Source organism: Xiphophorus hellerii, chromosome 20 (genome assembly GCF_003331165.1).
Source record: "Xiphophorus hellerii strain 12219 chromosome 20, Xiphophorus_hellerii-4.1, whole genome shotgun sequence".
Taxonomy (NCBI): domain Eukaryota; kingdom Metazoa; phylum Chordata; class Actinopteri; order Cyprinodontiformes; family Poeciliidae; genus Xiphophorus; species Xiphophorus hellerii.
The window spans coordinates 4,621,031-4,648,108 of NC_045691.1; the positions used below are offsets into that span (position 1 = coordinate 4,621,031).

Genomic DNA, 27,078 nt, shown 5'->3' on the forward strand with positions numbered 1-27,078 from the left:
TTTCTGTTTTCATGGAATTTTAATACAAAAACCTGATATAGAAAAAAAACAAAACATAAAAACTGATTTAAGTTAAAACCATTTGTTACAGATTTTCTCTCTACAGCAACAGAACAGAAATGGCTCCCAGTGCACCAAACCAAACATTCAGCACGGAAAACGACTTCTTCTTCTTCTCCTTCTTTTCATCCACTGGTTTAAGGCAACCCCATGTCCTCCTGTGGTTTGAGTTTCCAGAGCGCGAGCAGCTCATGTCCGTCAAACAGTGAAAACATCTGCGTTCTTTGTTGAAAACGTTGAAAACTTTTGCTTATTTACACTCTGGTAAATATTTACATCTGCTCATTTATTTGCTTAGTGTTTCCTGAAATGATCCGGATTTATTCTGACTCTGTAAACAGTCATGACTGAAACCCTCAGGTTATTTATTAATAATAATAATAATAATAATAATCTTTATTTTTTGTGTTCAATTTGTTTCCGGATCAACAGACCCGGTTCTCCTCTACATCCTGTTAAAACCTCCGCCGGGCCGGGCGCCTCGGTACGCGCTCCCGCCCGGACCTGCAGGGCCGTAGAACCCGCCCAGGAGGTCCACGCCCGGCTGCTGCAGGCCCCAGACCAGGGGGCTGGCCGTGGGAGCCAGCCTGCCGGGCCAGATGGGCGGGGGGCCCATGATGCCCCGCAGGGCCCCCAACGGGCGCAGGGCTCCCAGTAAGGGTCCGGTGTGGAAATGCTGGCCGTGGAACTGCGGTAGCTGGGGGGCTTGAAGCAGGCCGACGCTCCGCTGTGGCGGCTGGCCGAACAGAGCTGGACCCGGCTGGTTCTGATCTCGGTACATCAAGACGGGGATCCGGGACTCTGCACTGCTCTGGTGAGCTGCTTCGGCGCCGACGGGTGGCTGCTGGTTGGACTGGGAGGATCTGCAGGATAAAACATGACCAGGTAAAACCAGGAAATTTATTCTGAGAAATAAAAACTATTATTGATTTATTGATTAATAACTGGACAGCAAAAGCTGCTTAATAGATTTTTATAGAATGTGAACCAGGTGAAGCTAAAACTCTGCAATGTGAGGATTTCTGGGTGAATATTTACAGACAGATTATTTTTATCTTAAGTGCAAAATGTTACATTATATTTTTTGCAGTGTCGGCTTAAACTGATCTGTTGTTCTATAATCAAATTACCGTATGTTCCACATTATAAGGTGCACCTTCAATGAATGGCCCATTTTAAAACTTTTTTCATATATAAAGCGCACCGCATTATAAGGCCCAAAGAATAGACGCTACAGTAGAGGCAGGGGTTACCTTATGCATCCATTAGATGGAACTGCGCTAAAGGGAATGTCAACAAAATAGTCAGATAGGTCAGTCAAACTTTATTGATAGATTACAAACCAGCGTTCTGACAACTCCCTTCATTCCCAAAATGAACAGCTGTTGCTTCCTCCACTTCCGCACCACTGAGTCGTTCATGTTAAATTCTCTCACTGCTGCTCTATTCCCGTGTTCTACTGTGTGACTGATCGCCTTGAGCTTAAACTCTGCCTCGTAAGCGTGTCTCTTAATAGGAGCCATTTTGGGGTCTTTACACAAAACCCAGCCTGCACCACTGGCTGCATCGGCGTCTGCTTTCACCCGTTTCTTATTCTACGGGGAAAATGAAGTCGGCGTCTGCTTTTCCCTGTTTCTTATTCTACGGGGAAAATGAAGTCGGCGTCTGCTTTCCTCAGTTTCTTCTTCTACGGGGAAAATGAAGTCGGCGTCTGCTTTCACCCGTTTCTTATTCTACGGGGAAAATGAAGTCGGCGTCTGCTTTCCTCCGTTTCGTCTTCTACGGGGATAATGAAGTCGGCGTCTGCTTTTCCCTGTTTCTTCTTCTACAGGGGAAAATAAAGTCGGCGTCTGCTTGCCGTAGTTGCGAGCCTGTTGTGGCTCAATATTGGTCCATATATAAGGCGCACTGTCTGCTTTTGAGAAAATTGAAGGTTTTTAGGTGCGCCTTATAGTGCGGAAAATACGGTAACTTTTTTGATTCAGAAAACTCCAGTTAATTAATTTATTAAATTAGTTAATTATTTCAAAAATCAATTAATCTATTAATCATTTTAGCCATAGTTGATTTGTTTTTTTTATTTTGGATGTTTAAAATGTCTTCCCGTTCCAGTTTTAACTTTTTAAAATAAATTTATCAATCAGAGGAAAACCGTCAGCATCTGTCCTGACTTCCTTTGTTGTTGCCACGTTTAGGTCTGACCTCTGACCTTTTTACATCATCTTTGTTTACGTCTGTCTAACTATAGAATCTAACCCTGTGACCTCTGACCCCATCAGACCTGGATAGGAACCTTGAACTGACCTGGAGACGTCGCCCTCTTCAGGAGAGCCTGATGATCGGTCGGGTTCTTGTCGTCGGTCCGGTTCTTGGTCAAAGTCCGGCCCATTTGGGTCAGCTGACCGAGTAGCTGCGCTCTGATTGGACAGTTCTGGGCGGTTCTGGGCCGAGTGTCTCTCTGTGGGAGTGGGCTGCCGTCTGTCCTCCGACCTCTCGCCCTCCCACGTCTCCAGCTGCAGACCGGAGTGAATCAAGTCCAGCGTCGCCGTCATGGCCTTCCTGCCGGGCGTGAACCGGACCGACTCCGGCGGTGCCGCCCGGTCCGTGGGCGGTGTGAGGTGACCGCCCTCCACAGCAGCGGGAGGAAGGGCAGCGTCGCTTGACTCCACCTGCAGCTCTAGCAGCTGCTGCTGCATCCGCAGCTGCTGCAGCTGCTTCAGGCGCTCTGCCCGCATCTCCTTGATGGCCTGCTGCAGCACCTCCATGTCTCTGCTGGTCGTTACGGAAACACGCTCGCTGCCAGCATCCGGAGCCAACTGGTCGGGGGCGAGGGGCCAGGCGGGCAGAATGCCGGGCGTCTGGTTGCTATCGGCAACGGGGTGGAGGCGATCGGCGGCGGTGGACGGAGACTGTTGGCCGAGACCTGAAGATGGAGCAGAACAGTGAAGGTCAGGAGCGACGCTAAAATTAGTGTCAAACTGAAGGTCCGGGGGCCAAATCCGGTCCACCGGAGCTTCTCTAGACTTCAGAGGGACGCAGAAATAAATCAATTAATCACATGATAAATCAAAACGAGTCCAATAATCTCTATTTTGATTATTTATTGTTTTTTTTCTCTTTTCTCTCTTCCCACCATAAACTGGATGGTAAAAGTTTTCACTTTGGTGTTTTGGTCTCAATTAGCTCATATTTTGAAGGACAATTTTATTTACAGAGATTTCACAACTCGCATCGTTTGTCGTTTCTGCTTGTTTATTTATTTTGGATATTTAAATTGTCTTCCAGTTTTAGTGTTAAATGTTCATAAGAATTTGAAGTTTATTGATCAGTCAAATCAAAGCAGTTTTTTTATCTGTTTACTGCAACACTACATCAATCAGTCCCTCCACTTTTTTGCAATTCTATGATTGCCAAAATTCACGCAAAATCAACAGGTCCTTGCATTTCCCCCCCTATACATAATGATGAGTTAATTGCAAATTGCTGCAAAAATGATAAAAAACAATGCGATTATGGGTTGCTAACTCCAACCTGCAGGTGGCAGTATTTCATCTACTCTGGTGCCTCAGTCTGGTATCAAGTTTTAGTCCATAATCAATGTGATTTAGACAGATATTTATTAACCGGCACAACCAGAATGTTTTAAGAACATTTGGGACGCTAATGTGGCCCAAAATAAAAATGAGTTTGACATCCCTGCTTTAAAGTGAGATAAATATTTACATAGTTCTCTAATATCTGACAAACTGTTTCCATTATACATGTGCGCAAAACTTTGTTGATACTCCACTAATGTCACAATTTCCCAATTGCGGTGCTTCTATTAAATAAGAATTTCAACTATAATCACATGTGAACAAGTTTGTTTGCGTCATAAGTCATTAAGAAACATGTTGGAGTTCTCATAAAATTTCAACTTTAGTCTTGTTATGATTTTATTCTCAATTTAAAAAATTAAATATAATACTCCGTCGTAGAGTTGATCTGAATTCAAAGTCCAAATAAATAAAAGCTGTTAAACAAGATGGCTGCTCTGACATCACTGAACTACGGAAATCCAAGGAGCGCAAAAACCCAGATTTTCCTCAAATTAAACCTTCCAAAACCAAAAATTCCATTCATTGATAAAGTTGATGTATACCCATGTCAAAGCGTGGCTAAAATAAAGTTATAGGTTGAGGAGGCCAGGTTTGGAGCAGCAGGAACCGACCTTTGGGAGCGAGAAGATCCTCCAGGAACAACTGCTTGTTCTTGACGCTGAGACAGCCAACCAGCCGGCTGAAGCTGCCCTCGATTTCTTCCATCGCGGCCACGATGATCCCCCCGTTGGAGTAGACAGGAAACTTATCGAAGGAGTGCTCTGAGTTTAGAAATGAAATAAAAAAATCACTGACATTTGATACCTGAGGTTTGGAGAAAATCTGGCTTCTGTGAAACCTCCAGAAATCTAAAATCTGATGGTGCTCAGTCGCATCCGTAGGCATTTTTGCAAATAATCAAAACATTTCTCAAAAGTTCTCAAACGTGCAGCTTGGTTAAAGTTTTCTCCACCAAATCATCAGTGTTATTTGCTTTGTGAATCAGGTCATCTGGACACAGAAGAATATGCACCAAACTTGGGAATAAGTTACACATCCATTCACACAAAACTTATTTTCTTATCTTCAATTATATGACACTATTTATAATTTTTAAATCAAGTTTAAATTCAAATTATATTTGCCCTTTAAATACTACAACACTTGAGCACCAATTTAATTTTGACATAATTTACATTTTGCAATAATTGTTGTTCCTAGGTTTCCTGTTTTCAATAAAGTTATTGGAGAAAAATACCAATAACGTGGAGTTGCTGTTCATAAAAATAATAACATAAATATCAACACCTAACTACCTGAAAAATTTGTAACAGTAAAGTTTCAACACAGAACAAGGGACACCAAGTTAGCTAAACCTTTTCAAAGTTAGCTAAAGCGCTAAATTAGCTCCCCTACTAGCGCATTAGCTGAAGGCTGCTGGATATAAAGCAACTTTAATGATATGAAATCTTCACTGAAACAGCAAAACAGTCAGTTGAAGCTGATTAATGCTCTACTGTGTTTTTTAAAACCATTTTACTTCATTTATAACTCCAGAAAAACATGTAATAATGTTTTAAAAATCAAAAAAGTTGTGTATTTTTGCTACAGTAAAAATACAGTAGTGAGAGCGGCTGCCGTACCAGTGAGGTAGACCGTGTGTCGGAACTGCGTGTATCGGGCCTGGAGCTCGGTGAGGCAGTCGAGGTCCGGCGACTGATGGTTTGTCATGTCACAGTGATGATACGGCAAGAACTCTACGATCTGCCGCTTCTGGTACGCCGAGAGCAGATCCAGCAGGTTGGCTGCGTCCCTCCGGAACCTGAACAGACAAACATCAAAACTTGGGGGAAAAGCAGCTGCACCATCTCCACACATGACCTTAGGGTCATCGAATCTGAAATTTTTCAGCAGAAGCAGAGCAACACAAGTTTTTTTTCCTCATTTTGCATTTTAACTGCTTCTATAAACAACCCAAGCGCAATAAATTAATGTTTTTGGTGTGTGGAAAGTGAGCTGTTTCAAAAATCTCTTGAATGTTAAGTCACAAACCGCTGAGCTGTTACCAAGCAACCACAGCTTGGCAGAATTCCGCCCTTTACCTAGCAACCACAGAGTTCTGCCTGTTACCTAGCAACCAAAGCAGAGTTCCAGCACTTTGATGAGATGGTTTTACCTCTTTATGTGCTGCACAACGGCTGCTGGAAAAGACAAGTGTTTTCCTGTTGACTTAAGATCCCGAAACGACTTACTACATTTTAGTTGGCTATGCAGGAAGCTCTACGGTTGTATAATTGCACATCTGTCTGCAGTCATTTTCACGTATGAGTATAAACATTGAGTTGTGGGGCAGCAGCAGCTTATTTGGACGCCCTAAAAGAAAGCTGAGCAGACTAACATCTCACTGTCTAGGAATAATTTTGTGCAAAGAAATGTGGTGCAGCTATTGTGTATAACTCAAAGATTGATGCTAACCTGTTCAAGGAAGCCTAATAGGTCTCCTTTAAAGGTTGGAGTCAATGAATCTGTGTTTGAGGCGTTGTTCTTAAAGCTACACCTTAAATTATATTGTGTACCTGGCTTGCTCTTTCAGCTTTTTGTGGGTTTTGCAGTGGATCTTCCACCTCCAGAGACTTTCTGGAGAGCTGTGCTTCTCCAGGAGCATCAGGAGAGCAGCCAGTCGACCTGCAGTAAAACACATCATAGCTATTTATGGCACATGGAAAAGCAACAAAAACAAAACCGATTCTGATTCTCTACGTACTGTGAGGGATGACGTCCGGGTTGAGGACCAGCTCGTCGGAGACGATGCAGCCTCCGGAGACAAACAGCTCGATGCAGCTGCTGTTCTTGATGTCGTCCAGCGAGTCGATGCCCACAAACACCACAGAGGAGTGTCGCTTTAAGGACATAAGGCCTGGAATCTGACATGGGCAACAGGCATGGTTACTTCACTGTTTACATCAGCTGGACATGGAAACTACAGCTCTACTAGAGTTAGAAAGCTGCATGCTACTCTATTTTCGTTCATTTTACAAAGAAGGAAGTTGTGCACAGTGTCTTCAGCGGTTTTGTGTTGATTCCTTCACTGGTTCTTGGAGCAGCACCCCCCCCCAGGCGAGCAGGGGAACAGTTTTTTCAATTAGTTTGGTTGGTTTGACTCAGTGAGGTGTGAAATCGCACCAACTGAAAATGTAACAAATGTTGCAGTTTTGGTTCCTAACTGAACTGAATCTACTGGACTGTCAGGTGTGAAAACAGCCTGAATTTCACTGCAGTGCGTTTTTCAGCATCATGCAGGTCCATTAAGGTACCTGATGAACGTGTCCAGCGATGTCCTGGTTCTTGATGATGACCAGCAGGCCGTTCTCCGTGTTGTCCTGGTGCAGGAAGTCCGCTGGACTCTGATGCACGTTGCCCAGGCTCACCAGATATTCCTGCAGGTCAACAACACGCAAACAACGCATAAACCACGTGTGTCAAACTCGAGGCCCGAGGGCTAAATCCGGCCCGCGACTGCCTTTGGTGTGGCCCTTTAAATATCACCTTCAAGATAAAGATTGTGTGCTTAAATATTTAATCAAAGTAATTTTTATCCGGGCGTGCCGTGGTGGCGTAGGGGTTAGCGCGACCCACATTTGGAGGCCTCAAGTCCTCGACGCGGCTGTCGCGGGTTCGACTCCCGGACCCGGCGACATTTACCGCATGTCTTCCCCCCTCTCCCTCCCCCTTTCCTGTCAGCCTACTTCATGAAAAAGGGACACTAGAGCCCACAAAAAGACCCCCTGGAGGGGTTACAAAAAAAAAAAAAAAAAAAAAAAAAAAGTAATTTTTATCCGTATTTGCAAAAATATGTTCAAACTGAAGAACTTACTAAATGCAGAGTCAGCTATTTGTTAATGTATTAACTAGAGACGCACCGATTCGATATAATATTTGTATCAGTTTTTGTCAGTTTCAGTTTATTTATTTTTCATTGGCTGTTATACTCCTCATTTTACTGACTGAATAATTTAAAGTTGTTTTTACATGTCAGATCAAGATTATGAAGCTGTTTGTTGTTTCTGTTTGTTTATGTATTTTCTATATTTAAAATGTCTTCCAGGTCCAGTGTTTTGTTAGAATTTAAAGTTTATGGACCTTTGAGAATGTGTTACCATTATATTACTAGGAAATGATCTCAAAACAACAATATTATCGTTTATCATAATAACTTCTGGGGCAGTTTGTTGTCCAGCAGAATTTGGCGGGCCTCCCAGCTTACCTTGACCTCCTTGCAGACCGGGTCGTCCGGTTCTGGGCAGTGGACGTAGAACTGCGGCGTCTTCCTCTTGATGTCCTTCAGGATCTCCGCCAGGTTGTGTAAGACGTTCGGCTCAAGCCGGTCAATCACAGAGCTGATGTGTGTAGTCGATGGGACGGGTGCAGCGCCTGGCTCCAGAACCGAGGCGGAGGCGGGGTTCGGACTGGCGACCTGTGGATGCTGGGTTTCAGAACCAGATCCAAGTTCTGACATGGTTATGGTGCGGTCCGCGCCCGTCAGAGTCTCTCCGCCTTCCTCTGCAGGTGAGCAGAGCACGGTCCGAACCGCAGCGCCGTGCTGAGGCTGAGCCGCGCGGCCCCAGGCGGACCCAGAACCAGAGGTTGGGTCACAGTCAGAGAACTGTTCGGTAGCGGCGGTCCGACCCGCTGAAGCCTTCCCTGCTCTGACACTGGCCACAAAGTCGCTGACAGTGTTGGCCAGTGCGGCGTCGACAGGAATTCCGACAGCCGCCGCCGCCGCCGGGGCGCTGCGGTCCTCGCTCGCCGCCAGCAGGCTGACGATGCTGTTGTGCAGCGAGCCAACGTAGTCGGCGACCGGAGGGCAGGGGTTGTAGAAGGAGACGTAGGGGGAAAACTGCGGCAGCAATGCGTACGGCGGCAGCGGCGCCGGAGGCAGCGGGGGGAGGCTGTAGTTGACGCCTTCATCCTGCAAGAGGAGATGCAGGTCCGAGGAAAACTCCATCAGGTTTTTGTCCACGACGCTGTCCAGGTCTCTGACAGGATGGCCAAACGAGCCGCCGTCGGGTTCCTTCGGTTCTGATTGGTTCCGCTCAGCGACCTCCTCATATCCCTCCTCTAGATGAACTTCTTCTTCTGCTGCAACCTTTACTTTCACCAGTGTCTCTGCCTCTCCTTCCGATTCCTCCATTCGTTGAGATTTGGACGGGGAAGATCTTATCCTCAGCGCCAGAACCGAGAACGGATCCATCTCTGCAGGAACCGATGCTGGCTCCGTTGTAACTTCCTTCTGCTGGACCTTCAGCTCAGTTTTACTCGACTCTCCTGAAGGCAAGTTTACAATTAGTGACATCACTTAAAAAAAGTATCCACACCAACGAAAAATAACTTAAGTTAATTTTATGAGACAGAACAACACAAAGTGAAGGGAAATTACACACTGTTTTGTTTTCTCTTTGTTAAAAATAGTCCACAAACTGTCACCATTGCTTCTTCCAAGTCGGCCATGTTTGTTTATGCCGAACCAACATCTGATCTTGAGAGATTTTGCGAGATTTCCAGTCTGACTTTTAAATGTTGGTGAGTGAAATCGGTTCTGTGTGGCTCCACAAAAACACTGCAAAATCACAAAATTTTACCAAGCATTTTTGATCCAGTCTCAAGTGCAAATATCTTAGTTTTGTCTTATTTCAAGTGTACTAACTTTAAAGTAACTTTTCAGCAAAAATATAGGAGCTTGTTTTGGGTAAATAATTCCTTAATATGGATTTTAAAAGTTCTAGTTCCAGTTAATACATGTTGAAATAAGTAAAATAATCTGCCAATTGTACCAGTAATTTTAAAAAAATCAATAGTAAGGAATTATTGCCATATGCTAAGCTCCTACATCTTGTTGAAAAGTTATTTGAAAGTTAGTTTTGTCTTATTTTAAGTGTACTAAGATATTTGCACTAGAAATTAGACAAAAAAATGCTTGGTAAAATGTTGTGTTTTTGCAGTGTAACAGTCATGTTTTTGGATTCTGGGAGGAATAAATCCATAACAATGTATATTGCAAAAAACTTGTGATCAGTATCAATAGAAAATACAACCAATATTTTCTATATTGGTCGCATTGGTGAACTGGAGTTCCACTGAACCCCAATCCAATCAGTAGATTGGAGTCCAGTGGAAATATTCAACAATTTCCACTGGACTCCTATCCAGAACCTCACGGCATTCTGGGAGATGTAGGCAGAGGAAAGGCTTTAGCGAGGTTGGTGGAATCTACCAACTCAGTAGCTCGGTCAGTAGTTTGCTGTATATCAGATATATAAAACAAAAAACTAGGCCTGTCGCGATAAACAATAAATCAATTAATCGTACAATAAATTAATTAATTAAAACTATCGACGTCATTTTAATTATCGGCACTATCGTCTCTTCCGGCCCTTTTCTCTTTCTGTTAATGACACTGAATGAAAAAAGGCTCAACTCCGGTGCTCTCCACTGACTCCTCCCTTCCTCATTTCCTTAGTGAAATGCCCAGCGCACACTACACGATCTTAGAGCTGTCAGCCGATTGTCGGCCCATTTTCAAAACCTGACAGACCACACATTAGCCGACAGAAATCCTAGATATAACGGTTCGATCGGATTCGTTCCTGCCGTGTGGTGTCCAACAATGGGCACAAAATAATGGCTACAAGTCCAGTGAACTAATTTTAAAATCAGGCATTAATCAATGCTTTACTACAATCTACCTGCAATGCATGTAAAGTCCTGACTGAATGAAAATCATTATAACCTATTTACGTCACGTTAACAAAGAACAGCTGAAAAGTTACCGGGTTTATCAACTGCGGTAGCAATTTCGCTCCAACTCCTCCTCTTGTCATTTCTATATTCTTTGCATGTTGAATAAACATTAATGTTGTTTCCACATATCATCTCCAATGTCCGCTGGACTTCGGGTTGCGCCGTGTCAGCTGTTTGGGATTCCCCTCCGTAATTTCCCCTCAGAAAGCACCGAGGAGAATCCGGGCTTTCTGATTGGCTGCCTGTCACATTCAACAGGCTGCGTTAAGCTTCCAGTCGGGGAAAACCCTGATTTAGATCGGAGCGGCAACGACGATCTACTGTAACACACCACACAATCTTAGAAAGACCAACGATCTTTAATTAATTAAAACTATCGACGTCTATTTTTCTAAGGGGAAAAATAGTAGCAAAAAATCATGTAGTGTGAATTATTGCATCAGGTAGTCGATGTGCCCATCTTCTCTATTTAAATCTAATTATTACTGAAGGGCAACATAATATACAGACTTCATAATCTGCACTCTTTTGGCTGAATGCAGTATTTATTTACACTTTGACTTTATGTTGTTTAGTTTTTTTTTTCAAGTGAGTTTTTTGTTAATGGAGACTGAGAATCCATTTTATTTTCGTTTTTGGTTGTTTTGTTAATTTTGTTTATCAGCTCAAGTGTTAAATATTCTTTTGAAAATAAAGTGTATCTATCTTTGGCAGGAAATCGCATGGATTATTACGTAATTTACATTAAATCAGTGTAAAAAGGTCTTCAAACAATATTATCGTTTATTGCAATAATTTTTGAGACAATTAATCGTTGAGCAAAATTTGCTATCGTGACAGGCCTACAAAAAACTAATCAATAATTACTGATATTGACTGATTCAAGTTCAAAATTACTTTCTTGATCCCAATGAATTAAATGAGATGCTTATATCTTCCTGACCCTAAAATAAACTGCTCCACTGTGAAGGTCAAAGGTCAAGTTAAATAATGTATTTCCCAATGGTAACAGAACGATTCTGTTCTGAAGGTTCTGGACGGGTTAAAGATGGATCAGCAGCTGAGCTGAGTTCAGGTTGCAGAATGTTACCTGGAAACTCCTTAGGGGAAACCTGCAGCTCGTTAGGCGGCTTCACTTCGTTAGCGGGCAGACACCGCTGGGAGGGCGGCGGCTTGGTCTCAGGTGACGGTGAGCGGGCGGGAGAAGGGCAGGGGCTGGGCAGCGGCGAGGGGCAGGTGAGCGGAGACGAGGGTGGGCTGGGGTCCGGGGACGGGCACTGGGATGGCGACGGGGACGGACTGGGGTCGGGGGAGGGGCACTGGGACGGCGAGGGAGGCGGGCTGGGGATGGGCGACGAGCACTGGAAGGGGGAGGGAGGAGGCGTCGCCTCGGGGGACAGGTAGGACGGAGGGGGGCTCCGCTCCGGAGACGGGGCGGGGCTCCTCCTGGGCAACTTGGTCGTCATGGTGACGCCGGTGGCCAAGTCGCGGTGCTGGAAACGCGGGTCCTGCGGGAGGCTCCTGTCCCGCTGTGAGTATCGCTCCGAAGAGAGACCTGCAGGGAGAAACCAGACTAAACGTTTCTGCTGCTTCACATCGCAGTCTGCATCCTAACAACAACGTTTCTGCTGCTTCACATCGCAGTCTGCATCCTAACAACAACGTTTCTGCTGCTTCACATCGCAGTCTGCATCCTAACAACAACGTTTCTGCTGCTTCACATCGCAGTCTGCATCCTAACAACAACGTTTCTGCTGCTTCACATCGCAGTCTGCATCCTAACAACAACGTTTCTGCTGCTTCACATCGCAGTCTGCATCCTAACAACGTTTCTGCTGCTTCACATCGCAGTCTGCATCCTAACAACAAAGTTTCTGCTGCTTCACATCGCAGTCTGCATCCTAACAACAACGTTTCTGCTGCTTCACATCGCAGTCTGCATCCTAACAACAACGTTTCTGCTGCTTCACATCGCAGTCTGCATCCTAACAACAACGTTTCTGCTGCTTCACATCGCAGTTTCTCTCTCTTTTGAGAGAGAAACAATAAGACCAGATTCAAAATGTTAAAATTTTTGAGTCTGGTGGTTTGGTCTCAATTAGCCCTTATTTTGAAGGAGAATTTAGTTTACAGAGATTTCACAATTCATTTTCTTTGTTGTTTCTGTTGTTTTTGTTTAATTTTGGATATTTAAAATGTCTTCCATCTGCAGTGTTAAATATTCATTGCAATTTAAAGTTTACTGATTTTTGTAAATGAGTTCCCTGTATTGTTATGTAGTTAACAATACTACATAACAACCACTTGAAAATGGTCTCAAAACAATATTATCGTTTATTGCAATAACATCTGGGACAATTTATCGTCCAGCTAAATTTTATACTATGACAGGCCTACTGATGTGTTTATTTTTTTATTTAGATGTTGATGATAATTACAGAAAAAAACATAATAATCATAAAAGCAACAAAAATGGCAATATTGATAATAATAATATTATTAATAAAGTAATAGTCAGTGCAAATAGCCTTCGTCTTATTTGGGACCTGGAGAGTAAACTGCAAAAATACAAAATCTTAAAAAGTGTTTTTGGTCTAATTTCTCCTGCAAATATTTTAGTACACTTGAAATAAGATAAAACTAAGTTACTAGTCTTTTTGCAAGGAATATGAGCTTATTGTAAGTCAATAATTCTTTAATATTGATTAAAAAGTTGTAGTTCAGATTGTAAAACTCATAACAAGACATTTTCCCATGTAATAAGTGAAACAATTTGCCGATATTAATCAATATTGAGGAATTATTGACTTTAAACAAGCTCCTATTTCTTGTTGAAAAGTTACTTGTAAGTTAGTTTAGTTTTATTTTAAGAGTACCAATGTATTTGCGGTAGAAATTAGACCAGAAACACTTAAGATTGTGTGTTTTTGCTGTGTGGATGAGGAGAAACGACTCGTTAGTCCTGAATCAGAGGAAATCCCCGGTGGGCCGAGGCGCTGATCTGCAGCAGATGTTCAGCCGCGTTGCTGAGCGAACCGACCTGTGATGGGGATCAGGACCCACGGGATCTCCCACTCCTCCTCCTGCTCTTCATTAGCCGGCACTTTCCTCCCCAGCCTTCCTCCTCCTCTTCCTCCGTGGTAGTTTGGCTCCCCGCTGTGCGAACCGGGACTGAAGCCCTCCAGGCTGCTGACGCTGCCTGCCGTCTGCTCCTGCACGCGCACACACACACACACACACACATTGTTTTCTGTCATCATTCAAACCTTTGAGTAACAGAGATTATCAAAGAGTTCAAGTCTAAAAATAATCCCCTCAATTAAACCGAGTCCAACATCTTTTTGTTGCGATATGAAGCATATTTTCTGTGCAATACTAATAAAATTCAAAGCAGGAAATATCTGGTCATTCCAACCAAATCCTGAGCAGAGTGACGTCAGTCAGAGGCTTCTTCAGAGTCATTGTAATACAGACCGCTACAGGAGATGTTTCCTGCCAACCTCCATCACCATCTCTGAAGAATTTGAATTAATATGAGTAACAAGAACATTTAATTTTCCTTTGGGACCAATAAAGTAGATTTGAATTTGAACTGAATCACTGCTGGGAAGAAAACTTTATTATCTGTGTGAGCAAAAACTCAACTGAACTTCACTGATTTATTTCATAACTCAAATCAAATTGGAACGTATCAATAATTAAAACTGAATCTTTTTAAAAGACTGAACTGAACTCACATCACACTGCAAAAACACAAAATTGTACCATGTATTTAGTTTGGTCTAGTTCAGTGAAAATATCTTAGTACACTTTAACTAAACCACAACTAACTTACAAGTAACTTTTCTGCAAGATGTAGGAGCTTGACTTAAGTAAAATGTTCATTAATGTTAACAAAAAGAACTGGTTCCACTGGCAAATTATTTCACCTCTAACATTTCAAAATAATCTGAAAGTGTTTTTCTTTTGTATTCATTTTTTCATACTGAACCAAATCTTTTCAAGTCCAAGACACTGTTGTCTCCTTCAGTGGTTCTTGGTGCAGCGCCCCCCACAGGCGAGGAGTTGAACAGGTTGCTCAAAGGGTTTGGTTGGTTTGACCTTTGCATTAGTAAGAAATCCCCCCCCCCCCTCCAGTTAGATTGTTTGGGATTGAAGCCCAGTTAGCTTAGCAGACCATGTGATATACCAGATACATCACAGCTGGGCTCTTTTTTCAAACAAATCCAGATTGTATTCCGTTTTTAGTCACAGACTTCTGCTGAAATATTTCATTTCTGAAACCATAAATGATAATGTTTTACCTCCAGCTCCTCCTGCTTCCTCAGGTCGATGTCACAGTTAGTGGGCAGGCCCAGCTTCATGGCCAGCCGACCGAAAGGACTCGACTCCTTCAGTCCGTCCTCTATCGCCTCAGAGGGACTCTGATTAGCAGCATTAACGAGTCCTGCCGTGAAAATGCATTGTCAACTATCAACATCGCCGAACCAGGTCGATATCATGCCCTAAATATCAGCTTTTCATTAATCCAGACGTTTTCAGATAAGAAAAACAAAGTCACTGAACACAGACAAGAAATAAAAGGTTCTGTCACCTTTCAGCTGTCTGAGAAATTTAACAGTTACTTCGGATCTGTCTTCCCTCAGATCCACGTCCTTCAAACCTAATGAGGTGATTATAGATGCAAAAGAGGTTTTGTTTCCTCCAACTGAAAGAAAAAAACGGGCAGAAAACAAATAAATACAGAAAACAATAAATAAACTGTCAGAGGATGGTTAGATCGTCATAAAAACAAAAAGTATTAAAATGACTAACTTTATTTTAGTTTTAGGAACAATTGCCTGTATTATAGCTGAAAAGCACTAAGTTGGTCTAAAACTGATTAAGCTGCAGGTGACATAATAAGAGCATCAACTAATGATTACTCTAGTAATCAATCAGTAATGATTAATCAGGTAAAAAAATAAAAAATCTGGCACATTCTGCAGATTTCTCATTTAACAACTAGAGCTTATTTTATTTAAAATCAAAAATGCATAAAAAGACGCATATAAACAAAAAATAATTTTTATTATTTTATTACCTAAAATGCAATAATATTGCATAACACATAAAATCAGAGTGATACCAGTTTATGTGCTGCAGAAGAAAAAGCTGTAAGATTCATGAACAGAAACTGTAAGTTCGGTTGACCTGGAATCCTGTCGGCTCTTCCTGTTTCAAGAGACGCCTTGAAGTATTTTAGCGTTCTCTCCGCTGTCTTCTGATCCATCTTCCTCTTCGAAGCTTTCAAACCATCGCCATCCTCCCTCCTCACTTCCGCCTCTGCGTTTTTCTTACAAGTCAGAATCTGGTCCAACAGCTGCTGCACCTGTTCAATAATTAGACAAAAAAAAAACTCAAACATTTTTACTAAAAGAAAATTCAAACATTTTCAAGGTAAGTTTTCAAACTTTTCCAGCACCACACTTTGGAGAACTGTAACTAACGTTTTCCAAATTTAGGCATTTAAGCAAACGTTAGAAACTTTATTACAAAACTGTGCAGTTTGAATATCAAGCAACGTCAAGGACTTTATACAGAAATCAAGCACTATCCAAACCTCAAAAACAGCTACATGAAATTCAAGACTTTCAAGGATTTCAAGAACCTGTACAAACCCTGAAAGTAACCAATCCCAGAGATGATGTAGTTATATGTATATGTATCTCACTGTTATACATAGTCTGACCCAGGAGTGATCCGTGCCACTGAACCACCATCTTGGTAGGCAAGTGCAGCACAAAGCACAGATGAACAATGGCTTCCAGACCAACAAAAAGAAAGTAGAGTATTCAAAACCAGTAACCGAGTATTAGTTGTAATGTACTTATATTTTTTTATTAAGTATATAGGAACAAGGCGAGAGCTAGTTCTAAGCTTGTGGATTGTTTATAGTTCTCATAGCAACTGGCATTGCAGTTAGATACAAATACCTACCAAGATGGCTGTCTTCATACATAGCTGCTACAAAGTCCCTGCAAGTGTGACATCACATGAGACCTTTGCCTTTTTTAAATGTCTGACGGTTATTTCACCTTATGAGCGTTGTGTCCCGCCATATCTGTTGGGCCTCTGTTGTTCCTGGGCGTTTTCTCCGGCGGTGGCTCGGGTCCGAGGAGCGCCTCTACCGCCTGCCTGGCGCGCGCTGCCGACAGCATGTAGGCGGCGGGGTTGGCCAAGTAGGAGCGCAGGTAGCTGTCTGTGTTGGGTCGTTGGTAGGGCGGGCAGGGCTTGGTCTCCTCGTCCAGAACCGAGTCGTACTCGGTCATGGGGCACGGCTGGACCTGCAAACACATCCAGTTTCAGAAACGGGTCTAAAAACGAGCGGCTAAGAGGCTTTTCCTATTAAGAGACAAAGGAGCGTACGCTGCCGGCGGTCACGCCGCTGAGGTATTCGCGCGTCTGCAGCTCCACACCAGCAGAGAGGTTGGCCGGCGGGTTGGCTCGGGTTTTCACCAGGGAGTGGTGCAGAGCTGGCAGGAAGTCGGAGAGGCGCGGCATCGGCGAGGCAGAGGACGGTAAACTGTCCTGGGAGGAGGAACACCGTGACGCTGCAGGAAAAGAGAGTTACAATACTGCTTTTGTATTCACAGTATTCAAACAATTCATCAACTTAATTATCAATTAATGGTTTATTTCATTAAAATTAGCTGCATTCAATTAACTAGTAATGTCCGCTTAGATGCTCCTTCATCTAAGCGGACGTTAGATGACAGAACATCTAAGTTTCTTTCATCTAATGTTAAATGTCTGGTAGTTTGGCCTCCATCCAGCAGAGGGTGGTGCTGGTGATCCTGAAGCAGAGCCAGTTGACACAGAAACATAGATGGCACCAGGATCCAAGAGAAACAGTCCAAACAGACTCTAGTGTTGCATGAAGTATAAACACTAAACAACCTCCTTAAAGTTATCAGCCTAATGTCACTTATTCAGCTGAGCTGCTTGATCTCTGTTCATGGGAATTAACTGTTTCATTTATTTTATTCTTTTCACCTTTCATTTCTCAGTTTTGTTAGATTTTATAAATATGTCTAAATTTGTTAATATGAGAAAAGCAGTTTTTTGTTTATTCAGTCAGTATTCAATGTTAAGATTTAATTGTGTGTTTTTTTAATTCAGCATATTTTGAAAAAATTTGCAAGAAAACAGAAAGCTACATAGAAAATAAAAGATTAAATAATCCTGCCACGTCATAATCCAAGACCTGTAATAAGCAAATTTAAGGCCAACTTACTGTCTAATAAATGTAAGACTTTTTAAGGATGCGCTGGCACCGTGTTTAACTCAGAGTGCTTCAGTAGCAGGACACTGGACTTCTGCTTTCTTAAGGTTTCGTAAGAAGTCCAGCTGCCTGACAGTTTCCGTCTATTCACACAGATGGAAACTAAACATCTAACTCGTCCCTCTCATTATTTTTACTCACGGAATGTGGAAACGTCTCTGGGCTCCAGGAAAACAAACAAGGCCTGAAGGCTCCTCTTCCAGTTCTCTCCTCTCTCTGAAAGCACAGAAACATTTATTAGCTCAGTCCTAGCTAACATTTATTAGCTCAGTCCTAGCTAACATTTATTAGCTCAGTCCTAGCTAACATTTATTAGCTCAGTCTGCCATCAGTCTATGTTTGTTTTATGCAAAAACAGAAAAATATTCACACCTGTTAAACTTTTTTCACATTTTAAGTGTCAAAACCAATATACACAAATCTAACTCCACCTATCTTCCCATCAATCCCTCTCCACAGCATGATGCTGCCACCACTATGTGTTCAGAAAACATGCAGTGACTCGTTCATGTCTTACCCGTCGGTGTGGCCATCTGAACGCTGGACAGCAGGAAGAGGAAACCTTTATCTGTGAGCGGATTCACCAGAACCTAAAGAGAAAAAAAATATGTGAATTTGAATTTTGCTTTTTATTAAGAGCCAAAAGTGTTAAAATTACAAGAAATAAAAGTTTGAAATATGCCACTCTATAGAATCTATAAAAACATTGAATATTTTTCACTACATTCTAATTTTTGAGTTTTACCCACCAGCTGTTTGGTCTCCAGCTCCAGCAGCAGCATCGTTACATTAGTGGAGGACTGATTTCTGTCAATCACCTCCAGCAGGCTGCAGTAATAGCCGTCAATCACAACTACACACACACACACACACACACACACACACACACACACATTTAAAAACTCACTGTAACCGAGTACACACAAAAACAGAAATGAAGATTTAAACCCTCAGCGGCGGTTTGCTCACCTTCTTTGCTGCTGCGGTAGGTATTAAAGGAGAACACAGCAGAGGGAACCAGGTTGGTCACTTCATCCAACGTCACAACCGAGTCGACGTCCAACTTCTCGGGTCTGAAGGAGGAACAGTTCTTCAGAAATGAGCGCATTTAAATAAACTACTGCTGCACAATAACAAGACTTGTTGGACGATAAATTGTGTGACAAGTTACTGCGATAAACAATAATATTGTTATTATGAGACGAATTTCAACTAATATAAGAATAAAAATAATGGATTAATGGAGGTGTGCCCACTCAAATATTAAAAATAAAACTTTTATTTCTAAAGAACATTTACCAATGGAACTAGAAAACATTTTAAATATTCAGAAGAAACAAAAACCAATTGCCTTTCAAAAAATAACAATCATTCAGCTTAGACAGAAAAAAATGGCAAAAGTGACAAGAAGTGCAAACTAACTACTTTGTGCGGGGTGTTCAGCGTTTGCAGCGTTCCTCAAAATGGCGGCTTTTCAACGTTATTAAAGGGGAGCGTCTCTAACGACTGTGCAAATTAAAATGAATACACTCGTTTTAATTTATTATAAAGTTCACATGTGACATCACACTTCTGGGAACTTTGAAGCTGACAGCCATCTTGGTAGGTATCAGTAACTAACTGTCATGACAGTTGCTATGGAGTTGCTATGCCAACAATAAACAAGCCACATTGATATACATTTTTCTTGCACACTGGTCAAGAGTGTCAATATACTGTCTTTTTGTTGGACTCAAAGCCACTGGTCTCCTATGGTCTCCACTGCACTTGCCTACCAAGATGGCAGTTAAGTAGCAAGAATCACTTCCAGTTCAGACTTGTGGAAACTATGCATCAATTTATTGCTTATTGCGGCACGCTCAAAGGCACATCCTAAAAGAACGAGCAAAAAACAAACTAACTAACTAAATAAGGAATCAGAAAGTCTTTAGGTTTCTGATGCTGAGGGGAAAACTTGTTTCCCCTTTCCTGGTCAAAGGTCAGAAGGTGTTCTGTGTGGGACTCACAGCCTGAGGGGCAGAGAAGGAGTGGAGCTGGACTGTAGGGAGACCTGGAGCAGAACCCGTTCGTTTTTCACCAGCTCTCCGGTCCACACGGTGAACTGAGCGCACCCTGGAGGGAAGGAAGGAGGAAACGCCGCGTGAGGTCGGGTTGAAGCTAAAGAGCAGAAAACAGCTGAGCTGAGTTTACCTTTGCTGCTCTCCGAGAACTGACTGCTGGACCTGAAAAACAGACCACAACGTCACATCAGACTGAGATTTTTAAAAATATAGCTAAAAATTATCTTTAGGATCATTAAGAATGAATGAACATGCTTTATTAACTCCGAGGGGATAAATTTACATTTCAGAACAGTCCAAGCAAAAAACAAACAACATAAGATTTGGGTAGACAGACGCCATGGGATGCGCTGGCCTTCAGTTAGATGTGTAAACACAACACTTGGCTAAAGTAAAATAAACACATACCTAAACTGCATCCAACGGATCTGTTATAGATGCTCCTCCCATCATTTATCTGTTTCTGTAACAGCTTAAGGCTGCAGGCAATAATTATTTTAGTAATCAATTATTCTGATGATTAATCTGATAAAAGAAAAATGGTACCACTTTACAATAAGGATCACCTAATAAATAGCTCATATATGTTATTAATTCACCTCTAAGCACTTTATAAATCATTAATAAATGTTTATTAAGCATTAATTAAGAGTTGAGGAGACAAAACTGTCACTTGAGGAGCTCTGGGAAGGAAATCGAAGATTTTTCATTTTAAATTTAATATTTTCATTACAGAAAGTTGAGTGGAGAGAAAAAGTGAGTCATGCACATATTTTTGTACAGTTTTGGTTTAATTATAGCTCAAACTGTTTTTTTGTCTTTCACCAAACAGCCTTTTTTAGACTCTATATTCTCCAGTTAATGATTAATTGATTACTAAATTAGTTGATGATTATCTCAATAATTGATTCATCACAATTAATTGTTTCAGTTTTATGGGTTAGATGTGCTGAAAATACTGATTTTAACCACGAATGAAGTGAAAACTGTACAGTGATCGATTCTCCACTTCAACATCCTGATAAATCAGGACCAGGAACTCAAAAATCCCGTTTTTGTCCCCACTCTGTGAACACACCACGTGTGAGTCAGTCGCATTTTTAAAACTGATCATGACAGATCTTCTGGTTTCAACCGGATCTGGGTACCTGACGGGTGCCGCGGGTTTGACGGAGAGAGGCGCGTCTTTTCCTTTAAAGTGGAAGGAGACGACAGCGTACGGACACACCTGCCGCGGCCGCTCCCGCAGCTCATCAAACAAATACTCGTAGAAGTATTGCTGCGGTTGGAACAAGCGGAAACACACAAGGCGTTGAGATGAGACCACTGGCTGATGCCTGCAGCCAGGTACGAGCAGCTGAGCATTGTGGGAAGTCACCTGCGTGAGCTCGTAGGCGCGGAAGCAGCTGAGCGACGTGACCTTGCTGGCGTTCTTGGCGATGTGGCTGTCGAAGCGAGGCGTCGGGTCCTGAAGGATCTTCATGTTTTCGTAGATGCTCTTCACCTTTCCCTGAAACCCGAAGCAGACGCTGCACAACACTCAAAACTGAAACAAAATGGCACTGATGATGACGAGCATCACCTGGAAGCTGGCTTACCTTCATCACCTTGAGGATGAGGAGCTCCCCGGTCGTCCCAGGGGTCAAAGGTCTCGTCTGCAGCAGGTCCGAAAACCTTGACAGATACACGCCTGCAACAACAAGCTCATTGTGAACACCACACAACCTCAAACTACCTGCTGGAAGTAAAAGAATGTCTATAAAACAGTTTATAGGAAGAAAAAAATATTTTCATCGCTCTGTCACCATATGTTTTAGGGATTAACCTTTGACACCCTTCAAAACTAATTTTGACTCCTATTCAGAATTAAAATAAAGAGGAAAAAAAGTTTTTGCAAGCAGTTAAAGATGTCAGCATTTATACCTATATAAAAAAATGCAATAAAATAACATTTTAAACCACAAATAACATATAAAATGTTTACAGATATTTTCTTTCCTTTGCATATTGAGACTAGATAATTATGTATTGGCTAATATTTAGTTATCGTCAAGACTTATGCCCAAAGTCTTGATGTCCAATGGGATGGACATTCAGATTTGAAAGAAATCCTGCAATTTAATGACAGGAAACATTTTTAAAATAACTACAAATACTTTCACTGGAAATATTTCCAAATTTATTAGGTCACCATAAACTTTAATGTATATTTTTGATGGAAAACAGACATTTTCTCCTCCCCATCTCTAGTTTCAGAGCAATGCTTGTCTTGTTTGATGCCTCTGATCAATATCACTGGTCAATAAGAAGCTAGGTCAGTAACAAAAATCATTCAAATGACATAATCCCTATTTCTTTATATTATGTTCATTCCACATAATAAATATATGTGGAATGATTATTAGTTAATAATCTTAATTATTAATTAAGATTAATAATAATCTTAATAGACTTAAGATTATTATTATTATTGTTTGCTTTATTTTATATATTTTATTTTCTTAAAATAAAGAATAATGTGTAAAAACGTAAGGCATATAAAATGGAGGATAAAATACATGTATACTTCTGCTCTCTCTTTTTCAAGAGAAACGCCGGGACCGCTCAGTTTTATAAAGAAACGTCACGCTAGCTTTTATCTGTCTCACTTCCTGTCATGAAAGTTGCTTTTAGTGCTGTTACATTTGTGTTTTTAGCCATGTGCTTTATTTAGCCATGTGCTTTATTTACTTTTGTCAGCAAAAAGTAAATTTGCTGACAAATATATACATATTTGTCATATATTTGTCATATATATATATTATATATACATATAATATATATGTATATAATGTATACATATATATTATATGTATATAATACACATATAATGTATATTATATGTATAATATAATATACATATTATATTACCAATATAATATGTATATTGGTAATTGAATTGTAAACATGTTTGAATCAAATAAATAAAATAATAATCGATAAATTATTTATTAGACTAGGATAATTTCCATTGGATTAACTAATAAGGCGCATTTAAACCTTCTTTCAGTGTTGCAGTTTTGCCGCCATCCAGCAGAGGGCGCCGCTGATCACCCAGTAGCGGAGCCAACTGATTCAAAAACAAAGATGGCGGCCGTGTCTCATAACGGTAAAGAGAAACGGTCCAAACAGAATCCAAGATGAGACGTAAAATTCACTTTATGCAGTTCTGTTTTGAAATATAAACACTCGACGAGCTCACTAAGTTTTGACCGTAAATAGCGCTGTTTCATGGCGGATAAGTCTCAACTTCTCAGCCAAAAATTACTGATGTGCCACAAAAACGATGGAAACGCAGAAAAACTGCAACATGATAGAAAATAGACGTGACGCCAATAAGGACGGTTTATTGTGAGGGCTAATTTTGAGGTAATGCACGTAATGGAGCGAAGTTTTAACATTACCTCAAGAACCACAATCAGCTGTATGACAGTAAACTTTAGATGAATTAATGTCTCCTACCTTTACTCGGGTTTCCCAGCACCGTGTTTTTGCTACGACCGACAGTTAGTCCCTTCTCACAAAGAACAGGCAGCTGCAAGAGTAAAAAAAAAAACAAACTTAGAATTAAATAGACAATAGCAAAAGCTGAATTTGTTTTCTTTATTATGAAAACATCGCTGCTTAATTGTCCTACCTTGACTGAATTAGTCATCAGGAAGCAGTAGCTCTCCTCCAGCTCCTTATCCGTCCTTCCGTCTGCTTTCATCTCTCTCCGTTTTTCCACGAACTGAAACATAAACCATCGTTTTTCTCAGCAGGTAAAAACCAAGGAACTAATGCAATTAAGCACAAACTATTCTGAACTTTAACACGTTTATTTCTCTCCTTAAACATCCTCTACACTTATCAACGCAGATCTGGACAACATGGCTGAAAAACATCCCAGGATATAAGCATTTAATTTCAGTCCATATTGATAATTATTGATTTGTTGTTTTTTTTTGTCTTACATATCTGAAATACGGCTATACTGGTGGAGCTATTCACAACATTTGGAATATATTAACCAAATGCTATTAACCGTTCTTTGCTTTATGAATATTGTAATGACAACATATATGGTGCAGCTTTAATTTGATATATTTTAGCCCTTTCTATCAAGTCACCAGAGTTCAAGTCCATCATGTGTTCCTGCTACTAACAATTCAACTGATGCCTTTGTTTCTGCAGCACCAGGTGGTTTTGTTTCAAGGCTTACATATGATCAGGAAATCACTGAAAATATTTGAACCAAAACATCTTTTTTTAAGCTGATAAGTAAAAAGAGACTTTTTGATGTTTTCTAGTGAAACAAAAAGCAACAACAAGCTCGTTGCTCACTTCCTTCTCCAGCAGCTCACTGTGGACGAGCTGAGGGTTGCTGTAAGTGAAGCAACCTGAAGAGTTGCTGTCGATGTAGCCGGACGTCAGGATGGTCTTCATGTCCTCATACTCCCTGGACTCGGTGGAGACGAACTGGAACAGAGCTGAAGAAGAAGAAGAAACATTATGTTATTGACTAAAATGCAACAACAGCATTCTTTGGTGAAAGCTGATCATTTGTGGCAAAGGACGCATCTGCAGAGATTAAAATATTTCTACCATCATGAGAAAAACTCAGCTGTTTCTGCTGGGCTGAACATCAAAACAGTGCGAGGCTGATCTGTGGGTTACTTTTTGATTAACTGATTAATAATTAGATAGCAAAAGGTGATTAATTGGAGATTTTTATTATTTTTGTTTCTTTTTACAGAATTTGAATCAGTTGAAGGTAAAACCGCCACTTGTGGAGTTTTGCATAGAACATATTTACATTCAAAAACGGTTTATTTTTCTCTTAAATGGAAAAAAAAATATATATATATATACAGTACAGACCAAAAGTTTGGACACACCTTTTAATTCAATGAGTTTCCTTTATTTTCATGACTATTGACATTGTAGATTCACACTGAAGGCATCAAAACTATGAATAACACATGTGGAAATATGCACTAAACAAAAAAGTGTAAAACAACTGAAAATACCCCTTATATTCTAGTTTCTTCAAAGTAGCAACCTTTTGCTGTGATTACTGCTTTGCACACACTCTGCATTTTCTTGATGAGCTTCAAGAGGTAGTCACCTGAAATGGTTTTCACTTCATAGGTGTAGCCCTGTCAGGTTAATAAGTGGGATTTCTTGCCTTATAAATAGTCATGAAAATAAAGAAAACCCATTGAATTAGACAGGTGTGTCCAAACTTTTGGTCTGTACTGTATATATATACATATATTTGATTGGTGGTATATTTATTTTTGCTTTATTATATTTGCTTATTTGTAGTGTGCCCGCTAAAGCCGATAGCAATAAAACTGGTATGGCATAAAAAATAAAATAAAATAAGGAAAACAAGTTAGAAAATAAAAACAAATACAAAATTAAATTAAATGATGCAATTAAAAAAATATCTAACTAAAACTTTAACAAGTAAAAACTGAAATTATATATAAAACCTGGTCTGGGATTATTCTTTTGTCTTCCAATAAGACCATAAACATACATCACTGCAGGTGAAAGACCAAAGTGAACCTTTCTGACTGTTCATAACTGTCTGACTTGAATAACAGATCACTTGTGAGGTAAACTGAAGACAAATGATAATGACTGAAAGTCATCAAATCTGGGAAACCTTGAAAAATAAGGAGCAGCTTTGATTTCTGAAATGCAAAAATCGCAAAGCAGACGCATGTATAATACCATCAGGCGGGTCGTAATATTAGTTTTTGTCTGAGTGCAAAATAATATTTTTTTCCCCCCTCAAGGTAAATAAAATTATCATGGCTTACATTGTTTATAGGAGTTACTTTAAAAAATCATCAACAAAACCGGTTTCTCACATCCTTCCATGTGGATATAATCCATCTTAAGGCTAGCGTAATATTTATTTGCCTATTATCTATTATTACATCTGAGGTACACCAAAATAAAAATGAATTTGAGAAACTCTGTAATATTGTTTTGCTGTCATTAACTACTGCATCCATAACCGGACACTCGAGCCGCTAACTGCTATAATAATGTAAACATGGAGGCGGTTACTTCCCTTTAGCTAAAAACTACAATCTACACAAAGCCAAAAACAAGCTTTAGGGTAAAAATCAAAGTATGTTTTAGTACCTACAACAGGAAAATAAGATATAGTTCTTAAATAATGAAATATTACCAAATGGTAAAACGTTTATAAGCTTGTAACTGAAGCGACTGACCGCTAGCTGTTAGCATTGCATTATTCCATTAGCCACTAGTTTAACAACATTAGATCTCTGAACTGAACATAAAGATTGGAAACTAAACGTAATTTTTTTACATAAGAACACAGTAACATAAATGACACTCATGGTGTCATGAGTGTTATTTATGGTGGATAAGCATCCAAATGCCTTGTTGCTAACTAAACTGGCAGGATAGATGGAAGTGTCCGAGAATGGATACATACTTGTCTGACAATTGAACTCTTATAGATTAAAACACCATTGATTTGGAGCATCATACCCTTTTTCTCTTTGGTTTTCCTCGGTATGTGGAACTTCTTGGGCTCACTCGGCATATGTCGCTGGTGGACCACTTGCGGTGCTGATTTCCTCCGCTCCACGATCTTCCCCGCGGCCGCAGGGCTCAGTCTGGCCGCGGCAGGGTAGCCTCCTCGACCAGGGGTCGAACAGAGCAGCTCGCAGTCCCGGTAGCTGAAGTCCGCGGCAGCCGACACTCTCCTCACAGGGCAAGCCTCTCTCCGGCTAAAGCCGTCCTCCATTGTGAGATTCTCCACTAGATCGACGCTTGCTCACTGCTGCTACCTCCAGAGCCCGCAGCGGAGGAAGGCAGCCGTGCACAAAACCCGCGCCATGCTTCCGCCACCGAGAACTGATCTTCTTCAGAGGTAAACCTGCGGCCAGTACAATAAAAACTGCTTTACTGCCACCTGCTGGACAAACGACTGTGCTGCAAGTTTGATCTCAGAGTGCTTAATGAAAATAAAAACACAAAAATCAACTGATTTGAGCTTATAAGTTGGTTCAAAAATGTTGGATATTTTAAAAAAATGTTTATATTCAGGATTTATCGTTTGAAAAATAATAAAATATCACCATGTATTTTATCCATTCTGATTTGTTTGAAAAATAATAAAATCTGACTATACATTTTATCCAAAGCACAAGGCAAAATTTTAGATATCTCCCTTTTTATTCTGACTTAA

At 40.9% G+C, this 27,078-nt stretch overlaps 1 protein-coding gene across 1 annotated transcript; it reads right to left on the reverse strand.

Annotated features, from left to right (window-relative positions):
- On the reverse strand, positions 1-26,762 carry LOC116710289 (protein TASOR-like). Its single transcript, XM_032549264.1, has 28 exons — positions 26,376-26,762; positions 24,183-24,328; positions 23,497-23,589; positions 23,322-23,394; positions 21,419-21,510; positions 21,199-21,330; positions 20,969-21,099; positions 19,951-19,982; positions 19,767-19,872; positions 18,730-18,833; positions 18,510-18,613; positions 18,278-18,350; positions 17,902-17,976; positions 16,845-17,029; positions 16,514-16,762; positions 15,630-15,807; positions 15,031-15,144; positions 14,741-14,883; positions 13,477-13,648; positions 11,527-11,991; positions 7,903-8,963; positions 6,953-7,075; positions 6,403-6,562; positions 6,215-6,323; positions 5,282-5,460; positions 4,271-4,420; positions 2,365-2,983; positions 1-923 (listed from the first exon to the last, which is right to left on the reverse strand). Exons 1-28 carry the CDS (start codon positions 26,632-26,634, stop codon positions 506-508), a joined length of 5,745 nt encoding a protein of 1,914 aa, XP_032405155.1. The 5' UTR covers positions 26,635-26,762; the 3' UTR covers positions 1-505.
- Positions 26,763-27,078: the final 316 nt, after the last annotated feature.

Coding starts and splice junctions, on each gene's coding strand:
- LOC116710289 (XM_032549264.1), bottom strand. CDS start 26,634: ATGGAGGACGGCTTTAGCCGGAGAGAGGCTTGCCCTGTGAGGAGAGTG. Junction 21,511..23,321: donor GCTGGGAAACCCGAGTAAAG/GTAGGAGACATT, acceptor TTGTTGTTGCAG/GCGTGTATCTGTCAAGGTTT. Junction 15,145..15,629: donor AAGAGCCGACAGGATTCCAG/GTCAACCGAACT, acceptor TTTTTCTTTCAG/TTGGAGGAAACAAAACCTCT.